The sequence below is a fragment of the Arvicanthis niloticus genome, chromosome 6 (genome assembly GCF_011762505.2).
Source record: "Arvicanthis niloticus isolate mArvNil1 chromosome 6, mArvNil1.pat.X, whole genome shotgun sequence".
NCBI lineage: Eukaryota > Metazoa > Chordata > Mammalia > Rodentia > Muridae > Arvicanthis > Arvicanthis niloticus.
Window position 1 is genome coordinate 34,648,207 of NC_047663.1, and position 18,530 is coordinate 34,666,736.

At 43.4% G+C, this 18,530-nt stretch overlaps 1 protein-coding gene and 1 pseudogene across 4 annotated transcripts in view; one reads left to right on the forward strand and one right to left on the reverse strand.

Moving 5' to 3' along the window:
* Positions 1-18,530, reverse strand: part of Tex14 (testis expressed 14, intercellular bridge forming factor) — a 131,175-nt gene that overhangs the window by 49,385 nt on the left and 63,260 nt on the right. For all 4 annotated transcript variants that reach the window (XM_076936080.1, XM_076936079.1, XM_076936082.1 and 1 more), the window contains 7 exons: positions 17,945-18,110; positions 16,541-16,677; positions 10,649-10,730; positions 6,720-6,850; positions 5,629-5,742; positions 4,222-4,345; positions 2,724-2,902 (listed from right to left, as the gene is read on the reverse strand). In XM_076936080.1, the coding sequence (XP_076792195.1) occupies positions 2,724-2,902; positions 4,222-4,345; positions 5,629-5,742; positions 6,720-6,850; positions 10,649-10,730; positions 16,541-16,677; positions 17,945-18,110 (933 nt within the window). The remainder of the gene's footprint in view (positions 1-2,723; positions 2,903-4,221; positions 4,346-5,628; positions 5,743-6,719; positions 6,851-10,648; positions 10,731-16,540; positions 16,678-17,944; positions 18,111-18,530) is intronic.
* LOC117710737 (large ribosomal subunit protein eL31 pseudogene) lies at positions 8,319-8,733 on the forward strand (annotated as a pseudogene).

Genomic DNA, 18,530 nt, shown 5'->3' on the forward strand with positions numbered 1-18,530 from the left:
GAAGAATTCGGCTATATTCTAATGTGCTACTAAGTTAGGAATAGTCAGAGATCCAACAGTTCACCAGTTAAAAGCAAACAGCCAAAAGGAAGGAAAAAGCACTAAAAAACATCCTGAGACTCTGGGAAATTGTTGCCTGATATCTTTAGCAGGGCCTTTCCTCCTGATCATTTTGAATCTTTTATTTGGACACTCTAAGTTACCAACTCCAGTTCATTACCACCTTTTTAAAAAAGATTTATTTACTTTATGTATATGAGTACACTGTAGCTGTCTTCAGACACACCAGAAGAGGGCATCGGATCCCATTACAGATGGCTGTGAGCCACCATGTGGTTGCTGGGAATTGAACTCAGGACCTCTGGAAGAGCAGCCAGTGCTCTAAACCACTGGGCCATCTCTACAGCCTCTCATCATCTCCTTTTATGCAAGCTATAAAGTTACAAATGGTATTGACATCTAAGCCCACCTACTAAGTAACACAGCAAATGGACCCGAGATGTCTGGCTCTTGAAGGACAATTCTAAAACTGAAGCTGTTTATGAAATCAATCCTCCAAAAGGGGGAGTGAAGGAGAAAGGAAAAACAGCAAGCTTTAATATTAATTATGAGGTCACACTGGAATAAGAAACTACTTCTAATCTGAGACAACAGAGCTAACATTGACTTCTGCTTTGTGAGCCTGCTTGCCCCTTCCTCTTTTCTAGAAAGGGTAACATCTGCTCATCTCCCTTAAGAAGCAACCACCACCAATATCTGCTTAGACAGCGACTCCTGTTTGCTAAAGATCTAACTGTCTTAACTAGAAACCTGCACAGTTCAGCTTCTGTGAAGTTAGCTCAGCACTGGGGGAAATCTTTCCTTTAGATGGAGATGAAAAGATGTTAATGGTCATATGATGATGGCTAGGCCTAACCTTATGGAAAACAAGAAATACTTTTCATGGGACTAGGCCTCTTTAAGCAATAGCTACAGGATACAGCTATGTGCTAAAACAAGTTCTTCCTTTGTCACTGAGTGCTGAGAATTTCATGTCAGGGAAGGTCGAGGCCTACGGCCTCTATATAATCTCAGTGCTGGAAGTCCAGAGACAAAAGGACCCCTGGAATAGAGAGCAACTGAAGACACCTGATGTTAACCTCTCAGGCACATGGACACAAATACACATGTGCATACATACACACATACACAAATGTTTTAAAAATTAGTGCTGGACATGGCTATAATCCCAACACTCAAGGGGCAAAGGCATGAGTACTGCCATAAATTTGAGGCCAGTCAAGTCTACACAATGGATTCCAGATACATAGTAAGATCTAGTGGGGGGAAAAAAAAAAAAGACAGGGCTGGAGAGACAGCTCAATGATTAAAAGCACCTACTGCTCTTTCAGAGGACCCAAGTTCAGTTCCATCTATAACTAGCTCCAAGAGGATCTGATACAGTGTCTTCTTCAGGCAGTTGCACACATGTGCACATACCCATGCACAGACACACATGAATGTGTACTTTAAAAATAATTTTAATGGAGGCCAGCCTGGTCTCCAGAGTGAGTTCCAGGACAGCCAGGGCTACACAGAGAAACCCTGTCTCAAAAAACCAATAATAATAATAATAATAATAATAATAATAATAATAATATAATTTTAAAAAGAAAAAATACAAGAGGGGATAAGTATATTCGAGATATACTAGATATGGTAGACACAATGAGGACACAGAAAGTGAGCAGGCTGAAAGTGAGCTCAAATGACCAGGAAGGGTCAAGAAGAGCAGCAAAGGCCTATGATTCCAGCACATGAGAAGTAGAGAAAAGAGGATCAGGAGTTCAAGGCCATTCTTGGCTATCTAGCAAGTATATAAGGCTAGCCTGGGCTATTTGAGGCTACAGAAGATAAAACTAACTAGGAAGACCTTGAAAGACTCTGTGTGTGTGTGTGTGTGTGTGTGTGTGTGTGTGTGTGTGTGTGTGATCAAAGGCAATTGTTATAGCCAGGAGGTAGTGGTACACAACTCTTTCATCTCACCACTAAGGAAGCAGAAGGAAACATCTATTGAGTTCAAGGCCAGCCTGATCTACAGAGTGAGTTCCTGGACAGCCAGGGGTTACAGAGAAAAACCCTGTCAATGGGAGGGGGTGCATGGGAAGAGAGACAACTTTCAGACAGAAATTCTCTCCTTCCATCGTGGGTTCTGGGGATCCAATTCAGGTTGCCAGGCTTGTGTGGCAAGCACTTTTACTTGCTGTCTCCTGGGGTGGAGAATTAAGAGTCAGTCTCTGGCCTCAGCCCAGTAGGAAACTAAGACCAACTACCAGCATTTGAACAAGGGAATTGTTTGAGTTTCTTTTGTTGCACTTGAGTGCCCTGAAAGTCTGTCTTTGCTATCCAGCAAAAGATAAAACTGTACAGAGGGGCTGGGCAGTGGTGGTGCATGCCTTTAATCCCAGCACTTGGGAGGCAGAGGCAGGCAGATTTCTGGGTTCAAGGCCAGCCTGGTCTACAGAGTGAGTTCCAGGACAGCCAGGACTACACAGAGAAACCCTGTCTCGAGTCTTATCTAGAGCCTTGGCAAACAAAGCTAGGCATTTGGGAAATCTCCTTCTGTACTGATGAACAGTTTTCCCATCAATCATGTGTCCTGAACAGATTAGATGTCAACCCTGTAATGAAGGTCCCCATGGAGTTCCTCTTAAGAAAGAAGCTACACTGCAGCCTTTACCTACCTTTCCATCATGTACTCCAGGTTAGTCAGCCTTGCTTCTCCTGCAGAGACAATGTGGACAGCGTAGGAGCTAAGGGAGCGATGGATGAACCCTCGGGAATGTAGGTATATCAAGGCGTCAGCAATCTGGAGCAGCAGGTGCACAATCACTTCCATGTGTAACACTGGGAACTGGGACCTCTGCAGGCAAGAGAGAAAGAAAAGACCTCCAGGCGCCATTTCCAAAGCCTTTTCATTTGATTTTCACTGCTTCCTGGTTTCTCATTCAGCAGATGGGAGCCTAGAAGTCAGTGAGGTCAAGTGACTACAGTTCCACTGGCCCAGGTCTCAGCTCCAAGTCTCAGATTCTTTCCTACAGGTGAGCTTGGGAGGAAGTACTCTAGATTTGGTATGTGCATTGCAGGTTAACCTGGGGAAATGCCAGGGAAGTCTCTCCACTCACACCAGTAAACCTGCCCTGGCACCTTCCTATCTAATGTAGATGGAAAAATCTGGAAGCTCAAAGGACTCTACAAGTTGAAAAGAATTCAGCTTCCAGCCCAAACAGATAAAGAAGAGATTCTCTGAGGGTCTCTCTTTATGCCTAGCCAGGGTATTTAGCATAAGATCACAAAGAGTTCTTAGAAGCCATATCCCAGCACAAAGAAGCTTAGCCACAAAACCTGTCAGTCACAGAAGAGTCCTCCATCCCAAGGAAATCTGAGAAGTAAGAAGGAAGTGATGAAGGCTGCTATATAAACAAACCATGACAGAGCACAAGGAAAATGTAGGGGGAAAGAGCCTGTGGCTAATGGCTCAGCAAGAATATGTCAATGTGTCTCTAGCTCCGTCAAAACTGATTAAAAAAAAAAAAAAAAGGAAAGAAAGAAAGAAAGAAAGAAAGAAAGAAAGAAAGAAAGAAAGAAAGAAAGAGAGAGAAAGAAAGAAAGGAAAAGACTGGGAGGCCAGCAATTGTGCTACATACCTGCAATCCCAGCTTTTAGGAGACTGAGAAGTAAGAAAGATTTGAGCTCAATGCTAGGTTGGGTTACATAGTCAAAGCCTGTCTCAAAACAAACAAAACACAACCAGATGGCTCAGCAGGTAAAGCAATTGTCATATAAATCCTATGACCTGCAATGACCTGAGTTCATTCCCCCAAAACCCACATAAAGGTGAAAGGGGAAAAACCAATTGCACAAAGTTATCCTCTGACTTCCACACACATAACTGTGGCATATGTGACAGGGATACAGCACACACACACACACACACACACACACACACACACACACACACACACACACACACTAATCATGCAAGCAAGTGAGCAATGTGAAAAAATAAATCACATTAGTTCCAACACATGCTTTCAGCCTTATCTGGCTTGTTAAACCGTATGCAGTACATGAAAAAGATTTACAAATTTATCTTCCAAATGGAAACTCTGAAAAGATAGCAAGGAAGAGGGCAGGGAGAAGAGTAAGGACACCTGGGGAATCTATGGAATGACCATTTACCCGTTCATGGAGGACACTGAACAGTGTGCCGACTGTGATACGCTCATAAACCAAGCGAATTTTTTCCAGGTCCCGGGACAAACATACAGCCATCAGCTGCAGCAGGTTAGGATGGCGCAGGTTGCTACAAAAGATAAAAATCTTCAGGAGGACAGGGAACAGGACAGCAGGATGAAAACACAGCAGTAATACTCTCTCTCTCTCTCTCTCTCTCGTAGGTCGTTTGAACACATTCTAAACAAATCCCATTTACAGCCAGGCACAGTGGCACAGCCTTTAATCCTGGTAGTGGAAGATGGAGGTAGCAGGAGGTTCAAGGTCACCCTCTACTACTCAGTGAGCTCAAGTCTAGTCTGGACCACATGAGATCTTGTCTCAAAAACAAACAATATATAGAAAACCAACGACTAACAAAATACAATTTATATACAGCATTTTCTTAGAAAAGAAGACGGGTTCTGGAAGGGGAGACATCTATTGGAAGAAGCTGAAGGTTTAAGCATTCTCAGTAATGGGATGGAGAGATGGTTCAGTGGTTAGAGCACTGGCTGCTCTTCCAGCGGACTGGGGTATAACCCTCAGCACCACAAGATAGCGTACAACTGTCCATAACTCCAGTTCCAGGGCTTCTGACATTCTCACACAGACATACATCTAGACAAAACACCAATGAACATAAAATAAAAAATAAATTGTTTATTAAAGAAAGAGTTATCAGTGGCAATAGTGACAGTGCTGGAAAACCCTACAAATCAAAATAGTCTGTGTGATGGCTAGTTATAGGTCAGCTTAACACACAAGCTAGAGTTATCTAAAACAAGAGAGCCAGAATTGAAATGTGTCCAAAACAACATACCTACTCAGCCTTATGTCAAATCATGCCTATCCAACTGTCTTTTCAGACTGTGTGGGTTCAGGCAAGCTTCTTCAAAAGCAAGGGATTCACCTGTCTAGAGACACCTCCTACAGGCTGAGTGGCCTACTCAGAAACTAGCTCAATGGTCAGGATTCATGACATGACTCTGGAACCTCAGGAAGCCTTTGGAACTGAGACACACGGAAATGTCCTTAGTAGTGAAGATGTGGTTCTCAGATCTGGCCTCATGGACTGCTATGCTCTATGAAAGCGGGACAGTCATTTGCTCTCTGGATGGGTACAGGGTCCCAAACAGAGGCTTCGGGAACATAGCAAAAAACAGATGGTCCTGGGTCCTGTCCATCTAAAGACTTGAATCACAGGACAGATGACAGAATTGAGGCCCTTACCATCACAATCCACATGCCTCAGAATTCCTTTCTCTTTAGCAGCTTCTAAAAGTCAACCAAGTCCCACACTTAGGACATGCCAAGGCTAGGTCTGTACAGACTTAGCCCCCGGAGTGGCTCCTGTTCTAGGGTTCTTCTCACCTGCTGTGTTCCTGCTCAGCAATCAGCAAGTCGGCCAGCCTCAGCCTGCTACAGTGGGGATGGGTGGGAAGGTTCAGCTCCTTCACTGTAACTCGGCTCCTGTTCCACACGAGGCTAAAAGAGCAGGAGAGAGTGTAAGTGGAGGGGCTGAGTAGCCACTGCTTCAGTGAACCAGTCTTCCTTCCCACACACCTGGAAAACAGGTTCGCACAGAATCTCTACTATCCTCTCTCCCACCAGCCCCACCGCCCCATCCCCCACCCACTCTAAAACACCCTGGAGAGTGAAGTGAGGAGGCCAAGGTCACAGAAGGATTCAAGGGAGTGAGTAATCTGGTCAGGATTATATTAGACCACGGTGACAGCAGTATGGAAACAGATAGGGCTGTGGTGACCCAGACAATTGGGAATAGTCATTAGCAGGGCTAGGAGCCACAGTGATGGAACAGAAACATGACCTAAGGACGAATTCATAGCACGGGCAGAAAAACTGGGGGTGGGGTGGGGGGGGGTGTTGCGGACCCAGCAAAGGCATTTGTAGATGTGTGTTTCTTTGAAGAAAAAAAAAAAATATCCAGGTTCTAAAAGCTGAGACATCCTGGCCAGGACAACTCTTCTGACCCTGCAGGGATGAGATCTCTGAGGATTGAGTACAACCAACAGGTTTCTGTCACATCCAAATCCTGTTACTGACACCATCCTTGGATTTGGCCAGTGAGAACCACACCCTGTTTCAGAGGCAAGCTAATTGCCATCTTGCTGCTTCTAGTTCTTTAGACAGCAGAAAAGCTAGCATATTGAAATGGGAAATTGTTTAGAGAAGTTGTTCTCTGGATAGAGTATCCTTTGGTAATGTCTATGGTCAGTCTTGTCACATTCAAGAAGGCTACAGACAGAACGGGGAAAGATTAGGCACATTCCTGACCATCCTACAATGCACATGTCTGACCACAACAAGAAATCATCTGGCCAAATGTAAAAAACACTAATTTAAAGACAGTATGAGTTCCTTCATGTTTGAGAAGAAGCTACAAATACACACTAAGCCACTCTTCCCATAGGACTGACTCCCAGCAACCAGTCCCGACTTACTTAGTCATGACCATGTAGGGGCCACTGAAGAAAGAGAAGGTCGGCTCATCGTCAGCCTGGATCACTTCCTTTTCTCCAATTACTGGAAGAGATCCTGGGTAAGTGAGCTGCATCCCTGAAGTGAGGTAAAACTGAAACCAAGGCACAGCTTCAAATTGTGGGAAGGAAAAAGAGAAAGTAGAATTCCTACCTCCTGTCCTCCTGTCCTTGGCTTAAAGCTGCTACTTGCCTAGTAAATACACCTATGTACTTACTCTCTTTGCTGGTAGTGGTTGGTTGGTTGGTTGGTTGATTTTTTGGGACATGATACAGAACTCACTATGCAGAGCAGGCTGGCGTCAAACTCAGACTAGCCTGTCTGCCTTCCAACTTCTGGGATTAAAGGTAAAGCTGGTGATGCCCAGCTTGTTTTTTAGATAAGATCTCTATAAGTAGCTTACCTAGGCCTCAAATGCATGATCCCCCTGCCACCTTCTGTGTAGTGGTACTGCAGGAGTGTGCCATCTCAGCTAGCTTCTAGCATCTCTTTTTACAATAACTCATCCTTCCTAAGGAGTAGGATCAGAGGCATGATCCTACATGGTCCACAATTGACTTTATATTATTTTGAATCTTGAAATATTCTTTCCCTTTTACTGAGGTGGTTCAGACAGAAGTCCAGCATCTTTTCTGAAGTGATGTGACTGGGACTGAGGGCTGTGATGGTTTGAATGAAAATGCCCCATAGGCTCATATGGTTAAGTGTTTGGTCCCTAGTTAGTGGAACTGTTTGAGAAGGATTAGGAGGTGTGGCCCTGTAAGCTCTCGGCTAGTACTCTTGCACTGTGCCTACTTGCCACTTGCCATGCTCGCCACCACTAATCTTCTGGAATTGTGAGCTGCCAAATTAAATGTTTTCTTTTATACGGTGCCTTGATCAGGGTGTTTTGTCACGGCAATAAAAAAGTAAGGTGTGACCTCTTCAGAACTCAGGCCATGTGTACAAAAGTCAATACACCTGTGCTGGGGATCTGACTCCCAAACAGAGCATCACATGTCATGCCAGAGATCTTGGCTTCACCTTCATCAACAAAAGGGAGAAAAGCCAAAATTCTTTTACTTCCATCCTCACCCAAGCACCTTGGTAGAGGGCAGAGATCCTTCATTCGCACAGCTATGTTCCCAGTGGAATCACTTCTACATACTTACTATCTTGCCAGAGTCATTCAAATCAATTTGCTACAGTGTTTACCATTTATTGTGCAGTAAGGACAGGAGTGTCAGGAGCCATAATGGGACAAGTTAATAATTAGCAGATGATCATCCTGAAATGCTTGCCTCAGATTATTATATAATCTGGGACAAGTGAGCCCCATTAGCAAGGCTGTGGCGGACATAATTTTAGGAAAGATTCCTGCTATTAATAAGCCTTTTCTATTATTATTATTATTATTATTAAACATATGTAACAATCACTAAGCAATAGCACATCCCTTTGGAACAGAACTCTGCAGATCCACAAAGATGTACTGTCTTGTAGTGATACTATATAGACAAATAGATGACTTAAGTCTTAATGATGATCCTATAAGAATTCCTAAAATTGTCCAACTTGGGCCCGGCAGAATGGCTCCTGCAAAGAAGGGTGTCGAGAAGAAGAAGGGCCATTTTGCCATCAACGAGGTGGTAACCCGAGAATACACCATCAACATTCACAAGCGCATCCATGGAGTGGGCTTCAAGAAGCATGCTCCTCAGGTACTCAAAGAAATTTGGAAGTTTGCCATGAAGGAAATGGGGACTCCAGATGTGCGCACTGACACCAGGCTCAATAAAGCTGTCTGGGCCAAGGGAATAAGGAATGTTCTATATAGCATCCGAGTACATTTGTCCAGAAAACGTAATGAAGATGAAGATTCACCAAACAAGCTCTACACATTGGTAACTTATGTGCCTGTTACCACATTCAAAAATCTACAGACGGTCAATGTGGATGAGAACTAACCTGAATATCAAATAAAGTTGCAGTACTGCCCCCCCAAAAAAAAGAATTCCTAAAATTGTATCAATGATTATTAAGCTCTTTTATAAGGGGACTGCTATTAAGTCCCTCAGGCATAGTCAAAACTGCAACAAGAACTCTGACAGTCTCCCTATCAGTTAATTGCCCCGAGAGAGATAATAACCAGACTTTCTCCTGCTCAGAGCACATTCCAAGCAGTTGTAAAACAATTAACCAAGGATCACTAAAAGGGAATTAACAATTTATTATAGGTACCAGAACAGAAGAGAAAATATTGCTTGGGTTTATCTATACAAAACTTCACTAATTATAAACTAGTTATAGCTTCAAATTTTCAGCGAACCTGTGGAGCTAGATAGGTGATGAATGTCTAGCTAGATAATTACTCCTAATGAATATTCATGTAAACATTCTGTGTTGTAAACTTCTATTTCAATTTATGACTTGAATTTTGGTGTGAACTTGTGATGAACCTTGTAACATGTGACCATGTACTCTGAATGATGTATAAGTTCTGAGGACAAAGAGATTAGAGTGAGTTAGACAGTTAGAATAGTTAGGGAAGTTAGAATAGTTAGATATAGAAATAGAGATAGAATAGAATTTTTTCCCTTTTCCCAAATAGAATATTAGTTTTCTTTTTTCCCCAGTTAGGACCTTTCTGCTTTTCCCCTATAGCTTTCATAGGAAACTTTTTACACTTAGTAATAAAATCTATATAATAACTTTTCTTAAGTGTCTTTTCTTTCTGCCACCTCAGACTAGCAGATGTAAGTTAGAGCCCAGCAGTTCCTGCTGAGATAGAACAAAGGCCACATTGCCTAATCCTCTGGTGTTAGGCTACAGGTGTTAATCACCTAAGCCTGCAGTCTTTTACCCTCAGAAGAAGTTTTTAGGACTTTTTAGAAGTTATCAGCCAGGCAGTGGTGGCACACGCCTTTAATCCCAGCACTTGGGAGGCAGAGGCAGGCGAATTTCTGAGTTCGAGGCCAGCCTGGTCTACAGAGTGAGTTCCAGGACAGCCAGGGCTACACAGAGAAACCCTGTCTCAAAAAACAAAAAACAAACAAAAGAAGAAGAAGGAAGAGAAGGAAGAGGAGGAAGGGGAGGAAGGGGAGGAAGAGGAGGAGGAAGAGGAGGAAGGGGAAGAAGAAGAAGAAGAGGAAGAAGAAGAAGAAGTAGTAGTTGTAGTAGTTGTTATCACCAGCATTCCAGTACAGGCCAGAGAGCCAAAAAGCCCCGAGACCCTCAGACTTTAAAGCCATCACCAGAGTCCTACTCTGTGCCCCCTCTCAGAGCTGGGCTGGCTCCTGGCACAAAAACACTAAGAAATATTTTTCCTACAATGCAGAAGAGCAAAGAAGAAGAAAATACTCTGAGGATAAGGAAGAGGGATTGAGGGCTGGTGTTAGAAATAGATAAAGGCCTATCTTGCCTAGGATGCAAAAGAACTGAGATTCTTTAATTCTCATGAAGGTCCCAGGCATTTGCCTTTAACAGAGAGGCAGGCAGAGAGCTGTGTCAGCTCTATGGACTTGCTTCCTGATGACTTCACCCTTCCACAGGTCTAATAAATATACTTAAAATGCTTTTAATGAACTAAGAAATGTTTTGAGGACAAATAGTATCCTTGGGATCTTCTATTCTTCCAGTTAAAGAAAGAGGCCACTGGGGAATACGCTGGGTCAATGAATGGTCTTTGCTTTTCCAGAATCCGGTAAGGAGAAAAAATTAGCAGGTTTAGCCAAGAGCAGACATGATAGTTTACACCTGTAACCCAGCACTGAGGCAGGACTATCTCAAGTTTGAGATCCTATTCCAACCCTTACCTCACAAAACCCGGAAGAGTTGAATAAGGTGGAGAGATATGGTCATATGATTCTCTAGCTAAACCAGCAAACCTAGGCTGGGAGTATCAGACTCTTACCTTCCCAAAGCCAAAGCTGTAGATATTTTGGGCAGAAATGATTCCAGGTTTAAGCTGTCGGCTAGGAGAACTATTTGGGCTTCTAGAAACATTTTAAAAAGAGAAAAGAGAGAAAAAGTAAGACTTTTATCATTTATACTCAAAAGAACAATACTAAACCAAGTTTTCAAAAAGGTTATCATATCATAGTTAGCTGTCATCTTAACACAAACCTAGAGAGAAATGGGGGAGGGGAGAGAGAGAGAGCGAGCTGCTCTGTCCCAGCTGGAGTTCCTGTCATTCCTCTCAATGATAGACTGTAACTAGGAAAGGAAACTAAGGCAGCTGGTATTTATTTACTATTTGGTTTTTCTTTTCCTTGTGACAAGGTCCTTTTAGGTAGCCCAGACTGGTATGAGATCTGCCCCTCCTCAAGTGTTGATTCTGAGGAACACAGGGTATAATGTATAATTATGTATAACAAGTTTGGTGGATACAAGAACTTAAACTCAGAAGAAAATTCAAGGCCAATTTATTAAAGCTTAAAGAAGAAAAAAAAAAAAAAACAGGACAGGCAAGTTGGAAAACTCTGAAACTTTGTTGGGGGAGACAGATAAGAGGAAAAAAGAAAGGTGGTACCACTTTTCCTCTGCTTTAGAAAGGATATTGTGGGCCATGGATTATGCTAGAGGAAGCTGACATAGATATGTATTCTTTCTGTTCACAGTGGAACCTGAGAAACACTTGGCTGCAAATTGCTCAGTTAGTCCTCTTCTCCCTGCTGGCAGCCCTACAAGGATGCACCTCTGCATCACCCACATAGCTTGACTTCTTGTTAAAAGAGAATTATCGTTGCATGGTCCTCACAACTGTAATCCAAACCTTTGGGAAGTGAAGATAAATGGACTGCCATGGGTTGGAGTCCAGAATGGGCTGAGACAGGGACCCTGACTTTTAACAAGAAAAAGAAAAAGGAATTAAAACGTTGAGTCTTTGTTGTTTTTCTTTTGGAGACATGGTTGGCGGAGGCCATACAGAAAAAGCTATAGCAAGCAAATGAGCTTCCTGGAGGCGGCCCACAGTCTTTGCATGACTACGATGGGTATGCCCTGAAGAGACATGGATCCCAGGTAATATGCCTTTCCATGCTTGCCATATATCTGGCATGATGTAGAGAGACCCTTACAGCGTATTGTTCCCTGGGTATTAACCCACTCTGTCGGGCAGATTTCCTGCAGAATCAATATGAAGATGTAGTTTCATGTAATAATGCTATTTGGATAAACTGATGGCTTCGCTAAATTCTGATAACAATTTTATAAAACTCCTGAGTTGATTCAAGTAATTCAAGTGCCCCCTACAGAATAAGAAAGCTTCAAAAAAGTTCTGTGAACCTTCATGTGTCACAAGCACATAAACTGCACTAGGAAGAGAAATAGGCTTAGGACAGATTTATCATCAAGGAAAAACATTACTCTAGGCTAGGTCCAGATGATGATAATTCGAAAACAGAAAATAGATAATTAGCTAATTTAACTATACAAAACTTTAAAAATAAGATATAAATGACCTGTCCTTGCTAATTTATAATATAAAAACTATTGCTCTGAACTTATAATAAATTTGTGGAGCTAAAAAAAGATAGATAAGGAATATTTATTCAGGTGCAAGTCTTACTGGAAAGTCACGTAAACAGTTCGGGTGTTAACTCCGTAAACCTTATTGACCTATACGACATGATTAACGATTCTACTTGTTCTTATAATTGCTTTTACAGGCTGGGCGGTGGTGGCACACGCCTTTAATCCCAGCACTTGGGAGGCAGAGGCAGGCAGATTTCTAAATTCGTAGGCCAGCCTGGTCTACAGAGTGAGTTCCAGGACAGGACAGCCAGGGCTACACAGAGAAACCCTGTCTCGAAAAACAAAACAAACAAACAAAAAAATGCTTTTACAGCTATGAGGTAAGTTTTCTTAAGTAGAGAACTTTATCTGAGGAGGTATAAAAGCCTAAGGGCAAAAAGAAAGTGTTGGAGCCCCCTTTGCTTCAGCAGTTGAATGTATGTGTGTGTGTGTGATTTTTTTTTTTCTTTTTCTTTCTCTCAGGCCCAAGTGATTGTCTTTTTCTAATAGCCTGCTGCTCTCCACAGAAGACCAACTGCCAGAAGCAACCAGCTCTGGTCCCAGAAAAGTAAAAAAGAGTTCAGACTTTCTTGCAAATTACAAGCAGTGAGCTGATCCTGAGCCACTAAAGCCAACAACTCTGGCTCCTTCCCTGTTTTTTTTTTTGTTTTTTTTTTTTTTCCTATTTTAATTGTGTGCATAATCAAAGACCTTGGTGCCAAGCCTACTAGTGCATGCCTATAATCCCAACACCCAAGAGGTTACATAAAGTGAGAGACCCATGAAGGAGTTGAAGCTAACCCAAGCTACACAGAAAGATCCAAGTAGGGTGGGACCATAGAATCCCAACATTTCTAAGGTAGAAGGAGAGGATCCAGAGTAAAAGGTTATCCTTGGCAATACAGTGAGTTTGAGGCTAGCCAGGGCTACATAAGACTTTGTCACAAAAGGGGGACAAAAGACTTTAGGTAGCTGAGAGTGAAAGCACAGAGCTGTAATTTCAGCATCTGGAAGGTTGAGGCATGAGGACTTCAAGTTTGAGGGCTCCTGGGCTAGTGAGTTCAAGACCAGCCTGGGCAGCCAGGCAAGACAGCACATGTAATCCCAGCACTTGGGAGGTGGAAACAGAGGATACAGAGTTCAAGACCATCTTTAACTGGAATATTCCAGTTAAATGACCAGAGTTGGATCTCTGAGACCCACATGGTGGAGAGAACTGACTCCTGAAGGTTGTCCTTTGATCTCAACTCTTGCATGATGGCACGTGCATGCATGGCTGCATGTGTGTTAATGCATGCACACACAAAACATACACACAATAAATATTAAAATATTAACTAGCCTGAGTTATATGGCATGGGGGTGGGGCGGTGGGAGAGGCTGACAAAGAGCAGAGGTTATCACAGGCAGTGGGGATGCTCAGCAGTTCTATGAACCAGTACGGAGGGGACGGCTCTGTTTCCTTCCTACTAACAGCCACACTGAAAACTATCAAACACTTCACTAACTTGTGTACTATGTTATGTTAGCACAGGGGCCATGGTAACTTTCTCTGTATTCCAACTTGACTGTATGTATGGCCAAATGAACATAATTTATTGACTTTCTCTTACGGAAATGAAGATGGTATAATAGACACCCGCTGAGGAAGGACCTATGATTCTCTCCTCCTGGTATTTACATTTTCCAGGGTCACTTCAAGTCGCTGTTGACTCAGTATATTGCAGGAATAATAGAGTTAGTTACTTGGGTGGAGGCCACTGAGCCTGATGACCAGAGTTGGATCTCTGAGACCCACATGGTGGAGAGAACTGACTCCTGAAGGTTGTTCTTTGATCTCAACTCATGCATGATGGCACGTGCATGCATGGCTGCATGTGTGTTAATGCACGCACACACAAAACATACACACAATAAATATTTAAAAAGCCAGGCAGTGGTGGCACATGCCTTTAATCCCAGCACTTGGGAGGCAGAGACAGGCGGATTTCTGAGTTCAAGGCCAGCCTGGTCTACAGAGTGAGTTCCAGGACAGGACAGCCAGGGCTACACAGAGAAACCCTGTCTCGAAAAACAAAAACAAAAACAAAAACAAAACAAAAAAGAATAAATATTAAAAAATAAATAAATAAATAAAGGCATTATCTCCAAAGTAAGATCTACCAAGACTTCTGCCCTGATCTCTGGGATCACTGATTCTGAGGGAATTGTGAGGACATTCAAGCCTTCAGATGATGGTACCCTGAATCCATTCTGATTCCTGAACCGCAGAAACTACATGAGATTAAAAAATACTTAGTGTTGGAGATTTGTGCTAATGCTTTGGATCTGTGTGTCCATATGCTGAAGGTCCTTATCCTCAATTGGTCTTTGATCTATCAATAAAGATGCCAGCAGCCAATGGCTGAGCACAGTGTGGGACACCTAGAGTTGCATGATAGGATGCAGGGGGAATCGCCAAGAGTAGGAAAAGAAAAAGGGCATGCAGTAGTGACAGGAGATAAAGCCATCCAGCCATGTGAGTTTTCAGGTACGTGGCCACTGGCCATGTCCCCAATTGAGCCTGCAGTAGTAGGGGAAGGCTTAGGAGTGCCCAGCCTTGTCAGACAGTGATGGTCACACCTTTAATCCCAGCACTTGGGAGGCAGAGGTAGGCAGATTTCTGAGTGCAAGGCCAGCCTGGTCTACAGAATGAGTTCCAGGACAGCCAGGGCTATACAGAGAAACCCTGTCTCAAAAAAACCAAAATAAATAAATAAATAGATAAATAAATAAATAAATGGAGTGCCCAACTTTGAGTTAGCCAAAACATTTTAAAATTAACTGGTGTGCCGGGCAGTAGTGGCACATGCCTTTAGCCTTTAATCCCAGCACTTGGGAGGCAGAGGCAGGCGGATTTCTGAGTTTGAGGCCAGCCTGGTCTACAGAGTGAGTTCCAGGACAACCAGGGCTACACAGAGAAACCCTGTCTCAAAAAACCAACCCCCCCCAAAAAAAAAAACCCCAAAATATTAACTGGTGTGTGTGTGTGTGTGTGTGTGTTATCCATTCACAGATGTACAAGGCAGTGCAGCCATAAACACACAACAAGAACTAAGTTCTTAAAGTTGTTAAATCTGTGAGGTGATTCATCATCCATCAGTGTGGGCGCCATGGCCCCTTGGGTGGGTCCCAGAGGACAGTAAGGGAGGCTTCCATGCCACTCTAGTAATAGAGGTCCCATGTCCACTGGCATACCACATGACACAAAACAGAGGGTCCTAGCAAACTAGTAGAACCTCAGAATGGGCCCAGAATAGGGTGGTAGCTGCTTCCCCAGTCTTTATGGAAGTCCCTTCAGGTGCTGGCAACCTGGCATCTCCTGATAGTAACAGTGGGAAAGGTGGCTATTCCAGAGCTTATGTCAATTCCCCATTGGTCCAAAGGGTGTATTTAAAAAAAAAAAAAACCTGCTTGCTGATGTACAATATATTAAACCTGCACCTTGATGCTCGTCAGTGGACTTTCCCAGGTTGGTGACTCTGCCTCCCACAGGCCCTCCTGAATCCCGGCTACCACATCAACAGATAAAAGTACAGATGGTCAGAGTTGGAAAGATTCACAAAGCATATCTTCTGCAACCTTTTCATTTTACAGATGGGAAAAATACAGCCTCAGAAGGGGAAACTGCCGGTCTACAGAAAGCTAGAGAACACTGGCCAGACCTAGATGTGAATGGTACTCACCCAGCCACTGTTCTTCCCACACACCACACTCAACCCACCCTGCACACCAGGGTCCCACCAACTCAAGTGTCATTGCAAACAGGAATAGCGCTATGTATGCAATGGCTGCTCAGTCGATGCTTCAGCAGTTTCAGCTCAGACTGAATGAAAACTATTCTGCTGCCAGGTGTGATGGTACACACCTTTAATGTCAGCACTTAGAAGGCAGAGACATGGGCTGGAGAGATGGCTCAGCCGTTAAAGGCTAGGCTCACAACCAAAAATATAAGAAGGCAGAGGCAGGCTAGCTTTGGAGTTTGAGGCCAGCTTGGTCTGCATAGTGAATTCTAAAGTAGCTGGGGCAATGAATGTAGAGAGACTATGTCTTTTAAAAAAAGAAAAGAAAAAAGAGGAAGAAGATGTGAACGTTACAATTCTGATCTTGGAAAGACTATAGGTCCTATCTCAGTAGCAATTTATCAATGACAGGCTTTCTCTTCCCCACTTCAACCTTTCAACCTGTTATGCTGCTAAAGAGCCACAAGGCTCCCACCAGGAAAGATGAAGTGGCTCAAGACTGTACTCACCCCTGAATGAGGCTACCAAACCAGGGTGGGCTGCCGATGAGCCGCTGAGGAGAGTCTATCTTCTTGAGGAGGTCATAGGAGAAGCCCTGGATGATAGCCTTCATGTGTGAAGCACATCGCTGCATGAACTCCACCATCTGTAATACAGAGAGCAGACTCAGCTCTGACAGTGTCAGGGAACGGAGGTGTAAACATGCAGGTGCATTTGAGGAGCTGAGGGCTCTCAACAGGAGTATCTCTGGAAAGAGATAAATCTGCATGATTTTCTAAAGGTATGGAATGTTTTCACGGAGGGAACCTGTCCTTCAATGGACAAGGAAGCTATGGCAGGAGATGAAAACCACAGGCAGGGACAGGGACTGTACATGGAAGTGCTGGCAGACGGCATGCTATTGTGTTTTACATTTTTCATGTTATCTAGTCCTCACTAAAACGTATCACAGAACTAAGGAGGTGGCTTCATTGGTAAAGTACCTGCCATGTAAGGATGAGGACCTGAGTTCAGCATCCCAGAACTCGAATTAAAAGCTCGGCAGGGTGGCACATGCCTGTAACTCCAGCACTGGGAGGTGGAAGGCATCAGAAGGGAAACAGGTAGCTCTCACAAGCTCACTGGTTAGGCCTACCAGCCTGGTTCAGTGAAAGAGCTTGTCTCAAAAAAAGAAAAAAGGAGACGCATAAAAACTTAAATTCAGCTGAGCAGTGGTGGCACACGCCTTTAATCCCAGCACTTGGGAGGCAGAGGCAGGCGGATTTCTGAGTTCGAGGCCAGCCTGGTCTACAGAGTGAGTTCCAGGACAGCCAGGACTACACAGAGAAACCCTGTCTCAAAAAAACAAAATAAATAAATAAATAAATAAATAAATGAAAATAAATAAATAAATAAAAATAAAACCTACAAGGAAAGAGTCCTAGTGGAATAAAAATACATTTGAAGCTGGGTTTGGTGGCACATGCCTTTAATCTTAGCACTGAGGAAAGCAGAAGCAGATGGAGCTCTAGGAGTTCGAGGCCAGCCAGGTCTACCAAGAGTTCCAAGACAGCCAGGGCTATAAAGAAAGAACCCTGTCTCAAAAAAAAAAAAAAAGTGTATGATTGCTTACATGGCAGTTAGTTTTTCTTTATCAGTTTAATGGTTAAGGGGCAAAAGCACAAATGCAAAAAAAAAAAAAAAAAGAAAAAAAAAGAAAAAAAAAAAAAGAAAGAAAAAAAGAAAAAAAAAAAGTCAATCTTTAAGAAACCTGGCGTTGAGTGCTTGACCAAAGGCACTCAGCATTTATCACCTAACTTGCTTCCCCAGGTCTCTGTTCAATTAATACTGAGACTGCTGTAAAGTTTGTTCTTGCTGTAAAGTTTGCCATGGATCCTGACTGACAGTCCACGGTCACAGAGGCCTACTTTTACCTGAGTGCTACGATCCTTCCCTGCTGTCAAGGCCCAGGCCTGTGGGTTTCGACCCTTCTCATCGTGGAGTCGCAAGTCTCCCCCTGCAGTCAGTAGTTTACTGAGGATCCACTGGTTGCCTGAAAAGGCTGCTGCATGGACAGGGGTGCTCCCATCAAAGCAGCGGCTAGGAACAGAAACAAACAGTAAGCGCCTATGACACCTCCTTCCTTCCACTGAAGGGATTTAGTGCTAGGTCTTCCAGTCATTAACAGTACATTGCAGAGATGAAGCTTACACTATTGTTTGTGAGAATACTGGTCTGCGGCAGTAAGAACTTTACACACATCCCTTTTCCCATCTTTATCTCAACCTCCTAAACAGATGAGGGATCATAAGGCCTTCATACCCAGAGAGGGATTTGAACTGTCTTCTTTCCTTACTACTCCCTGACAATGGCTTTACTGAACCATTTCCTTTATGTCTTCTGTATCTTGGGATGAAGACACAGAGGCCATTCCTCTCAGGTGACTCGTGCTCTGCTATCCACACAAATACAGTAGTAGAGCCCAACAAAAACTTTGACATCACTAATCCAGACAAAAAT